This window comes from Varanus komodoensis, unplaced genomic scaffold (genome assembly GCF_004798865.1).
Source record: "Varanus komodoensis strain SLA01 unplaced genomic scaffold, ASM479886v1 scaffold5, whole genome shotgun sequence".
NCBI classification, from domain to species: Eukaryota; Metazoa; Chordata; class Lepidosauria; order Squamata; family Varanidae; genus Varanus; species Varanus komodoensis.
This window is the reverse complement of record NW_025336087.1, coordinates 12,616,926-12,632,427: the sequence shown is the minus strand read 5'-3', so window position 1 is coordinate 12,632,427 and position 15,502 is coordinate 12,616,926. Positions and strand designations below refer to the sequence as shown.

Sequence of the window (15,502 nt, the reverse complement as noted above, 5' to 3'; positions counted from 1 at the left end):
GTTAAATAGCATGGGGGACAAAATAGAGCCCTGCGGAACCCCACAGCAAAGCTGCCATGGCACAGAGCTATGGTCCCCCAGCACCACCATCTGGAATCGGCTGGTCAGGTAGGACTGGAACCACCACCATGCAGTGCCTCCTACTCCTAAGTCGGCCAGCCTATCCAGAAGGATACCATGGTTGATGGTATCGAAAGCTGCTGAGAGGTCCAGGAGAACCAACAGGGATGCATTCCCCCGTCCCTCTCCCTGCACAGGTCATCATACAGGGCGACCAAGGCAGATTCAGTACTATAACCGGGTCTGAAGCCGGACTGAAATGCATCTAGGTATGGGTCATCCAAGAGTGCCTGGAGTTGTCCCGCCACCACCCACTCTAACATCTTGCCCAAAAATGGAATATTGGCCACCGGTCTAAAATTGGTGGCCACCTCTGGGTCCAGGGAGGCCTTCTTCAGGATAGGCTGGATATAGTTTTCTTAGTTTGTTTTACATCCACATCTTCCACATTTTTCATAAACTTGTCTATGTAATATAAGAGAGTGTAGGCTCCGCACAAGTTGTGTTCTTTTCGATGCCAGGTAGAGACCTTTATTTTCCTACCTGTTCTAGTTTTTCAGTTTGGTATGGCATTTTAAATCTGGGCACTGCAATTCAGTTCTATTTGGCTGTGATTTTTATACTATAATTTAAACTTTTGTTTCTATTGCATTTTATCTTATATTTTATAGTTTTGTTGTTTTGAACTGTGAACTATCCAGGGAACTTCACATATTGGGCAATACAGAAAGATAATAAAATAATTGTTATATTCCGTACCTCCACTCAAAAAGATTTCCAAATTGTAAAGTTTAAAAATGATTGCAGAAAAGTCAAAGTGACTTTTTGGGGGGAAAAGACAATTGAATGGCAACACTGAATACAGCTGAATGTGAAAGGCTAATGCCCAAGAGAGATGTTTATAACAACTCAAAATAATTAGATCAACTAGTAAGCATCACAACCATACCAAATCAGAGGTAGCAAATCTGCCGCAATTGACAATGAATTACAGGTAATTAAGTCACATAATATACCATCAAATAGAGACTCTGGACTCTGACACACACACACACACTGTCTTCCTATCATACTCTAACACAGTTTTTAAAGCCAGCAAGTCTGCAAACCCTTATCATAAGGAAATTAATAGCTCACAAGCAATATATACCACATGATCAGAAAAAGAGGACTTTGAACAAACATTTTAAAGATCATCTGCCAGAGCACAGACAGTTTTATTACAAAAACACTATTCCCTAATCCATTACTCTTCCATCTCTTATTCTTTTACAAATGTTAACCACTGTGAAAGCAAAGTATCACAATAAAAAGCGTATGTATAACTGAAATATATACTAATGCAAACCATTTATGCTGAGTAAGTTTCATGTTTCACTTGGTCAGAGTACAATTAGGTAAGGCTAAACTATGATCTCCTATAAAACAACTTTTTATATGTAGAGTGCTTTGCAATCTATTAAAACACCCCTAATGTATGACAACTGAATATATAATTATTGTAATATTTAACATCTCCAGTCGTATGCTTAATCTTGGGTTCAACAGCAATATTACTGATACTACTGCATTCTTATTTATAAAATTAATTTTATACATACATAATTTGGACAAGAAAACTCACTGGATTCAGACTAGTTCCACAGCCTGAAGTGACATGCTCACTTCTCGCATATGAGTCCACAGCACCAGGACTTCACAAATCCTTTCTGGATTACTAGCTGGAACAATAAACAATGAAATGGAAGAAACACTTCCACTCTTGCTACCATCACCACCACTCTTGATAGTCATAAAAGATGGATGACTGCATCATATTGGCTACTTGTGGGTCCTGTGACAGTGCACATGTGTAAAGCCCATTGGAAAAATCCCACCTGCAGTTTCTTGAAATGGGCAAAAGGTATTTAGCTGCCTGAGGTTAATACAGTTTCTAACATACCACTAATGATTGCTCATGTGGTTGTAATCGTTATATATCTATGGGGGCTGAGTATGAGTTGGAAGGGAAAGCTCAGCATTAGAATGAAGCTGTACATGTAGTTGATGAAGGTGAAAGAAAACAAAGATTACGCAAAAAGGGAACAGGGTAGTTAGTGTTAACAAGAAATAACAGTCAGGTATGAAACCCAAGCAAAATCTGAGGATTCCTAAATGGAGCAGAATCTATCAAAGTTGTGTTACAACTTTGCAGGAAAAGGTGAGAAGTGCTTAGCTATATCACACTTAAAAAGGTAAAAGTATCCCCATGACATTAAAGTCCAGTCATGTCTGACTCTAGGGGGTGGTGCTCATCTCCATTTCCTAGTTGAGGGAGTCAGTGTTTGTCCACAGACAGTCTCCATGGTCATGTGGCCAGCATGACTAAACACTGAAGTGCACGGGATGCTGTTACCTTCCCACTGGAGTGGTACCTTTTTATCTACTTGTATTTGCATGCTTTTGAACTGCAAGGTTGACAGGAGCTGGGATGGAGCAACGGGAACTCACCCCGTTGTGTAGATTCAAACCAGTGACCTTTTGATCAACCAGCACAGCAGTTTAAACCACTGTGTCACCTGCATCCTAAAACTATTGAAGCAAGTCATGCAACCACCTAGAGTAAGAAAACTTTAGGGATGACAGAGCCTCAGCTATGTAAAATACTTTGGTAACAGTTAAGGTAACATTGCCTTAACTTCAGGAGAAAGACCATTAAAGCATTGTAACAACTTTCTAGAAGGCTGATGGTCCCTGCATTCAAGTGACACAACACAACCTTCTAATTTCCACTGTTGCCCTGGGAAAAGAAAAGTGACAGATATTGATAATGAAAATGAGAAAAATGGTACCATGAACAAGTTTGGTAATTTACTGTGTGACCTTATGACTACTGAAAAGTTACATCCCAATGAGTTCACTGGAGCTCACTTCAAGGAAACTTGATCTAGTATTACAACCAGTGTGTGATAAAAAATAAAATAAAATAAAGTCCGATAAAATACAGACTCTCTAGGTAGGGCAGTGGCAACAGTTAATTTATGTACTATCAACAAAAAAACTCCTTTAATAGGATATTTAGATATCTGTATACTAATCAATTTGGAAGTGAAACTGAACAGGACAACTCCAATGACTCTGAAGGACAGCTGCTTTGATTATTCTCCTGCCTGAACTGTTTCCATCCAAACTGGTCATTATGAAAAATCTAAAGAACCTTGTGGAACCATGAAGACCAATCAATTTATCTTGGCACAAGTTTTTGTAAACTATGACTAGGTTCATCAGATCCATGGAATATCATTGTGTTTCAGTACACAGTACATATGGTACATGGGGGGAGGAAAAGAATTGTAAACATTGAGGTCAGACATTGCCTGAGCCCAAAATGAATTTGTTTTCAGATGCCGGTAAGAGTAAGCTCACCAAGAGCAGCAGCAATGGATTTTTGCTGCTCTTGCTAAGCAGGTTGCTGTTGCCCACAGCTCACAACAGGATTCATCTCCTTGGTTTCACTGACATCAATCCATTGCAGATTCAGTAACCACAGAGTTGTCCAGGTAGGTTGCTGTGAAAAAGTCACCTTGTGATAAATGTTATAGCAGTACTCCATGGTCTCAAGTAAATATCCTTTGTTAGTACCTGATTTTATTAAATTATGGAAAAATACTATTTCACATGCACTAATACTAACTAAAATTGTGTGATAAGTATTAGGTGCTACAAAGTTTTCAAGAAAACAACAGTAAAAATAATTGAAACCAATTGCTTTCAAGAACTGTTTTCTCCCATTATGGATTTTCACACAAAGAAGTGCTTCATTTACATGACCATGAATTCATGTAAAAACATCCCATGTCTCTGAGCAGTAAGGTCAAAATTGATAAATGTAATTATTTAATCTCTAAAAATAATCACTACTGAGATTTATGCATACACACATAGCCCAGTTTAAGTTTTACATCACAAAACAGAAAATGTAGTTGGATTAATTTCCAATAATGCAATATTCAGCTCTGCATATTTCACTATTCAAAGGCAAAAATAACTATTTATAAGAGGATGAAAAACATGAATAGACAAAGCCAGTGTACTTCTTGTCAACCATTATTAACATAGTGAATCCAGAACAGGTACGAAGAGTGATAACAAGTCCAGGCATATATAAAAGAAATCCGTATCAATAAATTTCCATAAACTACAGAAAAGTGATGTGTTCATTAGCACTATCTAAAATGTTGGAAACTAGTGGGAAAGATTTTGAATTCTAACTATTTTTGTGTAATGTAATGAAAAATTATATTGCTATGATATTTTGGATTTTCTCACAGTGAACCAACATAGCTACCCAACCAATCACACATTAAAGAAATGGACATATTCACCATGGAGGAAAATGTCCAAGAATTCATATGATGGAAAGATCCAACACTATATTGATGTATACTCGATGTTGTAAGCCGCCCCGAGGCCTTGGCAAGGGGCTGCATAGAAATGTTTTAATAAATAAATAAATAAATAAATATTTGCATGAGGAAGGAGAAAATAACTTATTTCCCAAGTAAATGAACTTCTTACTAACCAAAACAAACATTCTAGAAAGAAGGTTGGAAGGCAACCCATACTGTGATCAGTGATTTTTTTAAGCTAATGTTTACTAGTAGTTAATTTTATAAAAATGGCTGCAGATTTAATGACATGGGGAAAATATGTGTTTCATAAGTTTTATTTAAAACTTCAATAATAGCTATAATATCAAAATGGCCAATTTCAAATTTGCAAGTAACTTTTAAAAAAATATTATGCTTTGGAAGTATATATGTTTATATGCTTACAATGCAGTACCTAAACATGCCACATCTGACCTGTTATATGAGAGTTTTTTCACTTTTCCAGGCAGCCCCCATGATTGCCCCAAGCATATTAATCACAATGTAAAGGTGACCTTCACAGCTATTCACCTTCAACTAATTCTTACTTTGTTCACATAAAGGAGTTCCTAAGTCTTTAATGGCAATCGAGTAGCCTCCAGTGAGAATCAGGATAATAGACAAGATCAACAAATGATTGGTCATCCCTCAATGGAACACATGCAGTCTAATTTCTTATCAGTGTTTAAAAGCATTTAATGAAGCTGTTTGTGCTTCCAATAGAACTTAGCTTTCAGTAATTTATGGAACAACTCTGAGGATCAGAGTTGCTAAGTTTTTTCTTAAATATTTTATGGACGAAAAATAAAATTATACTTGCATAAGAAAATTTTTTTTTCTAAAAGCCTTGAAGATTGAAAATTCAGAGAGTTCCTCTTTGCAAAAAAAAATTCTAGTTATAATATCTGTACATCTGTAATAAATATTTGTGTATTTTGCCATCTAAATTGACTTTCTATAATTACAGCCAGACAATTGTGCTCATCCAGTTGTTTTGGCATACAACTCTCTTCAGACCTAGCCAGCATAGCCAACAGTGATGAATAACACAAATTGTAGGTCAAAACATATGATGGGCCACAGGTTGTACAGTAATATTATAAATATACAAAAGGGTATTTTTTATTCTTATGTAGACCTGGCCCAGAATAATTAACTGAAGGGGGTTTTTTGGTCTCTTTAAAACTCTTTCTGAAAAATTTACACTTTTCCTAACAAATACATTGCAAGCATTTGCGATTGTTTTAAAATAAATCATTTAATTTTGGAGTAAAAGATAATTTGTTAAAATATTTTCTACACATTTATTATTATTTTAACAACAATTAATAAATTCATCTGAATGTGAAATTTAGTTTAAAAACTTCTAAAAACTAAACCATAATGCACATTTATAAGCAACAGGCTATACCACAATTTCGCAATTACATTTCCTTCAGTTTGTTCCTGCGTGGATGAGAACAGGAAAGGCATCCTGCATCAGACTGGCTCAAAAAGTGGAAAGGAAATCTTTAAAAACCAGGCGTATATCCCATTTTCTAATAAACCACCAGGATTTAATTGCTCAGTAGCAAGACACTCAAACAATGGTACACAGTACAGAATATGTGTTGGCTAATAATGAAAACCACAAAATGTTGCCAAATAGAAGGTGCTTTGGGATTTGCTTCTTTGTTCTCTAAATATTAATAGTTCCTAAGATGAGAAAGTTGCCAAGGATGTTGAGTGATATCTTCATTACATACAAACTATATGCACTCATGACTACTCCTGGCAACAGTCACTAGTTGTCAGCACTACAGTTCTGTCCAAAGATCAAGGTAGGTGAGCACCCTTTGCTTGATCTTTAAAGCAGAAATCAGGTATTTGATTAAGGCCACTGGGAATAACCAGAATGGATGTAAGCTTGTACTCGACTTTAGCACCACAAGATCTAATTTTTATTGAAATATGGCAGTGAATTATAAGATTTGTGCTACACTAATGATTCCTAATTCCTTAAGACAAATAATGTTTACCTGAAAATTTAGAGTTAACTAATAGACTTTCTCTGTTTGGTTGTCATGTGCAATATTCTCATTATTTGATCCAAATGTTCAGTACCTTGCCAACCTTGTAGTAGGGAATGAATGACTGGCAATTTACAGACTACATTCTGTTTCCTCAGCAATGCATCAACATTGTTCAACCTACATGGGTTTCACAGTCATAATTTGTTTTCTTATTTAAACATCTGCTTACTAATTTAAGCATCTGATTACTGATTTTTACTTGATGTATTATAATAATAAAAAAATAAAAACCAGGAGTACAACTGCTTTGAAAAGGCACAATTGTCACTATGTTTCTAAAGAATGTATGCATTCTATTGAAACTTGATCCCTTTCTTTTCAAACTTTCCTAACTAGCTAAAAGCCGCCTTTACACGTTTTGTTGTTGTTTTAAGACTAGCAAGCTTTCAAGCTAAAAATTAGGAAGCATACAGAGAATGATGCTTTAAAGGCCTTTACTAACATATATAGCTTGTTTCTTCTAACAGCGAGTTACTTGCATCTACACTGTCCAACCTATTTGCTGTACTCAGTGTACTGTTTCGATGTTTAGGTCAGAGGTCAGACCACTCCTGTATGATCCTATAATTATGTGTTAATACTTGCATGTGCACGTCACATGATTTTGTTTCTTCAGGAAAAAAAAAAGAAAGAAAACCACACACACTCACACACAAAACCTTCACAAGCCCGAGATGAAGTTAGCTTTAGCATTACTCAGCCAAGCTATACCTGTAAGTGAAAGCTCAGATAGGATTACCAGGCTCTCCCGAAGAACCTGATGAATGGACTGATCTTTCCTTCTCCGCATCAGACACGAGAGAGAGAGAGGGGTGGGGGGGGGGGGGGGAACCCCCCCCAATTGCTTTGCACCCCCACCCCCAACAAAAAATAAACGCCGCGCAGGCGGGGGGGGGGGGGGGGGGGGGTGGGGGGGCGGGGGCATCCCTCCACAGGGGCGGGCCCCCCTCTCCCAAACCGGGAATTTTGGTGGGTTCGTCGGGGGGGGGGGGAGTAGCGGTGGGTGGGCTCCAGGGAATACAAAAAGTGACATTCACAAGAAGGGCAACTATCTTCTGCTGAGAAAGAAAAAGACACGAAAGACGAATCCCTCCTTTTCAAGCTTAGGTAATCCCTCCCCAGATAAAACGATTCCTGTCTATTCAGACTGCGGTGGTAATGGAGTATTAAGGCGCTGCTTATTTTCCCCAAACCGCGTTCGCTGAGTGGGCGGCGGGGAAGAAGGCACAAGCGGGGGATCTCCCATTCACTGGTCGGGCTCGTAGGCCGCCGACGCCAGCCGAGCGGTGGGCAGATGGAGTGACTCGACGTCAGGTTCCCACCATGGCTTGTCCAGAGCCTCTTTTGCACAGAATAGCTCATGATTGCGTCTGCCGCCCACCGCCCAAAATAATCCCCCACAAGTACTACACGGACGGTGTAGGAAGGAGACGGACACTATACAACAAATAGATATCCCATCTTTCCCCCCTCAACCAGTCAATCCGTGGGCAGAGGGAAGGAATGGGGGCCCGAACTCCTTACCTTGCTGAGGACTCCGCAGAGCTCAACAGGCGGCCCGGACTCGGTCTCGGGATCCTCTTCGGAGCCCGAGGAATTCCAGCTTTGGTTGTCCGACATGGAGACGCGTCCCTCAGCTGCTCACCACCAAGCAACGAAACACGGAGACCACAGCAGCTCGCTCTACCTAATTGACACCTCTCTTTTCCTTAGGGTGCCGCCGCTATTGCTACCGTCGCCCCGGTCTGAGCCACCTTCGCAGCCTCCCCTTCTGGCCACCGCCGGGACGGCAACTCCTGAAATTTCTCCCACCCCTCAGCGCACGTCTGTAGTTCCAACCATACGAAACAGCCACAACGCGGAGCGAGCGCTCATCCCTCTTTTCCTCCTCCTCTTCCTCTCTCCTCCTCCTCTCAGGGTAATACTGTTCCTACGGCCGCCATCTTAACGCAGACATTGCTCTCAGCAGCTATTCGCCAAGTTCTTGTCACACTTCCCTCCCTTATGGTGTAGATTGTTTACGGGCATGCTGGGAAGTGTAGTCTGAAGAAGGCGTTCGTGGGGAACAATGCCTTCTGGGACACGGGTGCCGGGCGGAGTAAGAATGTAGTTTGGCGGCCCTTTCATTCTTGGGTGTTGTAGTTTCGGATGGGCTTCGGAAATCCTAGCGTCATTCTTCCTTCTTTGAAAATTCGCTCGGTCGCCATCTTGTCGCGACTTAAGTACTGAGGAAACGGGGGCAGGTGAAGCTGCTGAAATTGAGGTGTGTCTTTCTGTAGGGAGCCTGTAGCCTCTCTGACGCTTGTTATGAAGTAGTTGCTTGTGTGGCCGATCTTTTACTTCTTTTTCTCATGTTTTCAGGTTCTTTTTGTAAAGGAGTCCCCCCATCCATTACTGGAGAATAAACAGCGATTTGTGACACACCAAAAACGGGGAAGGGTGGGCTTGAGAAGTGAGTTGGAACGGGCGGGGGGAAGTGCGGCTGTTGCCTCTTGAGGGAAACGAAGACTGCAATCACGCACACGCTTACTTAGAATAAAGTCCCACTGATTAACGTGGGACTTACTAGTAGGCAAGGATAGCCGCGCTCTATTATCAAGGATAGGTTAGCAGTGATCCCGCCGTTGCTATGTTCGCCCCTAAGTGCCAGAAGGTGCCTTGAGACTTAGGACGTTTTGCGGTGCTACTAGTTGTGGGAGGTTAGGAACATACTAATTTTGGTCTAAGGCAGCTGTAGTCAACTTCGGATGAGGGCAGAGACATATTATTTAGACTAAGGATCCGAAATATATCCTGCCATGCAAACTGAAACTGCACAATAATTGAGAAGATAACCGTTTAAGCAAAGACCTCATGTGCTTGGCTATGACCAGAGCACTGAATACAAAACCGATCGAATCCTGCAATATCTATAGCAATGCTTGTAAATCATTTTACTTACAAATAATACGGAATAAAAGTTTTGCAATGCTTTGTAGACCTGATGGGTGCAAATAAAATTTCTCAGAGATTACTTTTTCTCAGTGCATTTCTAGTTTCCAGATCTTACCTGGTACACAGGTTCTTGAATTGATTTTCATCTGCAGGTACAGATATGCCTCTGTCCTGCAACCAAACCAGTGATTCTTCTAGCAAACAGACCATCTAACTAGCCACTGTTGAAGATGGAATACAGGGTTACAGGTCTCTTGATTTCACCTAGCAATGCAGTTCTTTTATTCTTTGCATATGTAAATAAAAATAGCAAATATTATCTTGTATGAAAAAGTAGAACCTGCAAATAGTGAAACCTATTAATTTGATAGCCCCAAGCCAGAATCTGTGAGAGTAATTATCCGATAGTTTTGCCCTCTCTCCTGCCATTTTCCATTGCTTGTGCTGCTTTGTAGCATCCTACCACTTTGTTTCTCATGGTTACTTAGTTCTGAAAATGGTCATTGCTGCTTTTCAAAATGTTGGCTTAAACTGAGTCTGACCTTTGGTCTGTTTAACCCAGTATTGTAAACACTGATGACAGCAGATGTCTGCGTTTTCAGGCAGTGGTGTTTTAGCTGTACCTGGAGATGTTAGGGATTGCATTTGGGAGTATCTGCATGTAGAACATATGCTCTGCCATTGGGTTATTATCCTTCATCCTTCCATCATGGAGTAGCGTTGTAGTTGCCTTGGACATGAAGCAAAAATATTTTCAAAACACAGCAATAACATTTATATTAGCATTATAGGTTAAGAGCACAGGTTTAGTTAGCATGCATATAAAACAAAGGCTGAATCTTAGCTATTTACAGATTTATATTTGCATCGTATTTAAGAGTTTTGTTCTTTCCTTCTCTGGTCAAAATAGCTGCAAATACACAATGCTCCGATGACAGTGAAATTAATCATATAAAAGAATGATACTATGATCCCTTCACATTGTCTGGGTGGGAATAGGATATTTTGGCTCCCCAAATCTGAGATGGGAACAGACATTGGAGATGAGGATTTTCACTCTGATCACACTCCCTCTTTGCAATTAACATGGAAGAACTATGCTGATTGTCTTTCTCAGGTTAGGAGTTCTACCTTGGAGAAAGGATCAAGGGTGTTCTGGTGGCTGGGAAGGAAAAGAGAATGCACAGTATAGGGTACAATGTCTTTATCTTCTACAGTTTCCATTGCTCTGCCTTCAAAGCATTCTACCTAGACCGTTGAAGTACAGACCTGAAGGGGTAGAGGGGTGGAGATGACCTCTGCCACTCCTCCCACTTTATATAGAATGCACATAGACCTTCAGGTTTGGGCCTGAATGACACTTTGTTAATGATCATGAAAGAAGATTATAATATCTTAAAATTGTAGCTATTTTAATGACAAAGTAGGAAGGAGAAACTTTGTGAAAGTGTACTTCTACATTATAGCTGGCAGTGGGAAAATGTTTATGTGCCAAAATATTCTTTTTAACTAAGGGGGGGGGAATGTTCTCCCTCTATTACAGAACATTTTTGTTCAGTAGAATTAAAAAAAAATTCACATTGATAGCACAATTTATGCATGTTTACTTAGAAATAGGCACCACTGAGTTTAATGGGACTTCCAGGTAAGTTGCTAAACAATTATAGGGTTACACTGCAGTCCTACAAATGTTTACTAGAAGCTTACTCCCTAGAATGTTTAGGATTGCAGCTTTAGAGTGCAATTGTTTTCATGTCTATTCAGAAGTCCCATTTAGTTCAATGGGGTTTATTACATAAGTAAGTGTACATAAGATTGCAGGCTTAGGATGCAATCCTATGGATGTTTAGGCAGAAAAGGCTTTAAAATTCCCAGCATTCCCCAGTCATCCATACTGGCAAGGGAGCTGTCAGATTCCTTTACTCCTAAACATGCATAGGATTGTGCAGTTGATGCATTTTTCAATGAGTCTAAAATATGTGACCAACTATGAATAGGTGTGATTGTTTTTAATGTAGAACATATTTTAGGGATATTTTCAGTACCACTGAATATGAATTTTGAGAGGCTTTGATATCTCAGAATTGGAGTATTTTCTCTTTTTAAAGTCCCCAACATTAACACAGGTTTTTTGAGAAGAGGATACCCATAATTATTCATATAAACAAGAGGGTAGAAGGGAATACAAGATGCCATGTAGATTAAATTGACAAAAATGTGGGTTTTTGTAGTGATGGTATATAAAATGGTGATTAATTGTGGATGGAAGCTAGAGGAGAGCAACCCCAGCCAAACCTATTTTTAAATGGCAAAGACTTGTTAAACTGACAGGTTCATTTATTTATTGATTTATCTTTAGGCATACAGTTTTCTGTTACAATAACAGAAGCATGGTATCATCACTTAGGTAGTAAGAACCTTTTGCTTGGCTTTGTTCATGTCCTTTGTGGAACTATTCCAGGTTATGTTGTTACTGAAGAAAGAAGCAGACAAACTGGCAAGAGTTCAGAGGAGAACAACAGTAGATTAGAATATTAATCTAATATCCCTGAATTCCACTATATTGGGTAATTACTGTACAGTCTCTAATATTCCAATTTTGGGCAAGGTATAGAGTTTGTAGAAGCCTCTCAATTCCAGGTTTTCCTGGATGAGATGGAGTGTCTAGATCCATTTCAGTTTGGCTTCAGAATTGTTCAGCTTTGGTCACCTTGGTAGATGATCTGCACCAGGAGTCAGACCATGTGTGTGTTGCTGGGTGGGAATTGGAGGTATTGGGCTACAGTGGCTCCATTCTTTCTCAGAGGGGCAGACTGAGTAGGTGATGCTGGGGGACTTCTATTCATCTGTGACATTCCTCAGGTTCCTGTCCTGTCCCACATACTGCTTAACATATATATGAAGCTGTTGGGGAAAGTCTGAAGTTTTGGGGTTTGGTGTCACCATATGCTGATAACATCCAATGATGTTTCTTCTTTTCATCTAATTCCAAAGAAACTGTTTTGATACTAAATAGTGTCTGAGTGGATGAGGGCAAACACTGAAGTTTAATCCAGAGAAAACAGAAGTGCTCCTGTCAGATGGGAGGTGCTCAAGGAATAGGAATCCACCCTGTAGTGGATGGGGGTACACTTTCCCTGAGGCCACCGGTCTACAACTTACATGTAGTTCTGGATTCAGCTCTGTAGCCTGGATGTCCAGGTTTCAGCAGTGGCTAGGACTATATTTACATAGTTAAAAATAGAGTTCCAGCTGTGCCCTTTCCTGAAAATGTCTGATTTGGCCACAGTTATGCATGCCTTAGTTGTCTCCATTTGGATTAGCATAACATATAAGTGGGTCTACCTCTGAAGAATATTTTGAAACTTCAGCTGGTTCAGAAAGCTGCTGCTAGACCGTTTGATTGGAGCTGGCTACAGGAAGCATACAACTCCTTTACTGAAACAGTTTCACTGTCTCCAGGTCTGTTTCATGGTACAATTCAAAGTGCTGGTTATGACCTACAAAATCCTAAATGGCTCAGGTTAGACTGAAAGACTGTATTCTCTAACGGTCTGTTCATACTTTTTAAGATCTTCAGGGGAAGCCCCTCTCCTGGCCCCAGCTCTTTCACAGGCATATTTGGTGGGAACATGAAAGAGGGCTTACTCCATGACTGTCCTAAGGCTCTAGAACTCCCCAGGGAAGTTAAGTTGGCTCCCTCCCTGTTTTGCTTTTGGAGCCAGGCAAAAACTTTTCTGTTCTGGAGGCTTTTGGGAATAGGTTGGTCCTGTGAGCTGTGGGTTTGACTATATTGTCTATCTTCTTTTTATTGCTATTTTAATTTTGGTATTTTATATAATTTTAATAGTCTAACTGATTTAATTATATTTTAATTTTTGTGCATTTTTAATATTTGAATTGTGTAACTTTTTAATGTGCAAACCACCTTGACTCCCAGTACTGGGAATAGGTGGAATGTAAATAAATATAATATTACGAATTTGTTATGAGAAACAAGAAACTTAAAAGGAAGTAAAGAATAATTCTACCCTTTGGTGCTCTTTAGTGTCTGAATATTGGAAGACTTTTTTTTTTAACCGGATGTTGCTCAACCTTTTAGAGAGGTGCAAAAACCATCCTTCTGGGATAGTTTTAGCATTGTACTTCCTGTTGTAGTATTTAACCTGACACTTGACCCCTCTTGTTTTTTCTTATTAATGAAACAGTTTTGAATGAAAACTTCCGTGACTACATGTAGACTTATAACAATGAGACAAACTACAGGGGCGTATTTGTAGCTTGATAATGCAGGATGAGGAAGAGCTTTGTGCTTGGGAGGAGAAGGAATGGCTGTTTGTCCTGGGCTCCTAATAGCAGCAGCTTTCCAGTACAGGTCAGAAGTTTTCTAGACCTTATATCAACCAGCTGGTCTGGTCCTGTCAATTTTATTCTTTATTTAATATTATTTTAATAAGAACATGTCATTGAAAGCATAACTTTTCTAAGAGGAAAAAGTAGTCTTGCACCATTTGTTTGGAACAAATTTCTTAAGTATGTATATGTAGACCTTTATGGCCAAATACGTGCACATGTTTTACTTATGTATTTGACATTTGCTACAGAAAACATGCTGGCGTTTCTCATAGCATTCACAACATAACCTACCTTAGGTTAAATGGTAATTACACAGCTGTTTTGCAGTTGCACCTTGACTATTTCTAAACAAATTACATAATTTTTCATCTTGTACCTGTACACTTAGGAATATATCTCCTCCTACTTTTTTGATGTATATATTATAGAGCACTGAAGCATCTAAATCTGGCAGCCAGGAAGGTTAAATATATTGCAGGGCCCTCTGGGGAAGAGTTATAAAGCATCTTTCTTCTTCATTCCTTCCTCTTTCAGTCCCACTCATAGCTCAGTGCTCTGAGACTCAGCTTTTCACATAAGAAAAGTTGCCATTCAATTCAGAGCCTATGGGAATGGAGCGGTATATAAATGTTAAGTAAAATAAAATAATTGACTAGAATAAAATAAACTCTTCCATTTCTATGGCAGAAAGCTACTTGCTGGACAGATTCAGGCCACGTAGGTCTGCAGGATGACCACTACAGCTGCCATTATCAGTTAGAAAACAAATGGAAAGGCTACATCAAAATTTTATATCAAAAAGCCTTTGATTGTGTGAATCACAACAAATTGTGGCAAGTTCTTAAAGAGATGGGAGTACCAGACCATCTTATTTGTCTCTTGAGAAACCTATATGCAGGTCAAAAAGCAACAGTGAGAACTGGACACAGAACCACCAATTGGTTCAAAATTGAGAAAGGAGTTCGACAAGGCTGTATATTGTCACACTGCTTTTTTAACTTATATGCAGAGAAAGGCAGGGCCGGATGAATCACAAGTTGGAAATAAGATTGCCGGGAGAAATATCAACAACCTCAGATATGCAGATGATACCAGTCTAATAGCAGAAAGTGAAGAGGAACTAAAGAGGCTCTTGATGCGGGTGAAGGAGTAAAGTGCAAAAGTTGGCTTGAAATTCAACATTAAGAAAACTAAGTTCATGGCATCCGGTCCTCTCACTTCCTGGCAAATAGATGGGGAAGAAATGGAGGTAGTGACACATTTTATTTTCCTGGGCTCCAAGATCACTGCAGACAGTGACTGCAGCCAAAAAATTAAAAGACGCTTGCTCCTTGAGAGGAAAGCTATGGCAAATCTAGACAGCATACTAAAGAGCAGAGACATCACCCTGCCAACAAAAGTGCGTATAGTCAAGGCCATGGTTTTCCCAGTTGCAATGTATGGTTGTGAAAGTTGGACCATAAGGAAGGTTGAGTGCCAAAAAATTGAGGCCTTTGAATTGTGGTGCTGGAGAAGATTCCTGCGAGTCCCTTGGACTGCAAGATGATCAAACCAGTCAGTCCTAGAGGAGATCAACCCTGACTGCTCTTTAGAAGGCCATATACTGAAGATGAAACTCAAATACTTTGGCCACCTAATGAGAAGGAAGGACTCCCTGGAGAAGAACCTAAT

The 15,502-nt window shown here is 39.6% G+C and overlaps 2 protein-coding genes across 9 annotated transcripts in view; one reads left to right on the top strand and one right to left on the bottom strand.

The window, feature by feature from the left end:
- CERT1 (ceramide transporter 1) overlaps positions 1-8,412 on the bottom strand; it is an 85,783-nt gene extending 77,371 nt beyond the window's left edge. The window contains exon 1 of one of the 3 annotated variants that reach the window (XM_044446422.1): positions 8,066-8,412. In XM_044446422.1, the coding sequence (XP_044302357.1) occupies positions 8,066-8,161 (96 nt within the window). In that variant the 5' untranslated portion in view covers positions 8,162-8,412. The remainder of the gene's footprint in view (positions 1-8,065) is intronic. The other 2 variants (XM_044446421.1, XM_044446423.1) reach the window with 2 other exon arrangements.
- Positions 8,413-8,647: 235 nt separating this feature from the next.
- Positions 8,648-15,502, top strand: part of POLK (DNA polymerase kappa) — a 41,985-nt gene continuing 35,130 nt past the window's right edge. For 3 of the 6 annotated variants that reach the window (XM_044446419.1, XM_044446418.1, XM_044446416.1), the window contains exon 1: positions 13,830-13,850. The gene's annotated coding sequence lies outside the window, so the exon portion shown is untranslated. Of the gene's footprint in view, positions 8,805-13,828; positions 13,851-15,502 lie in introns of those variants that run through there. The other 3 variants (XR_006416300.1, XM_044446417.1, XM_044446420.1) reach the window with 2 other exon arrangements.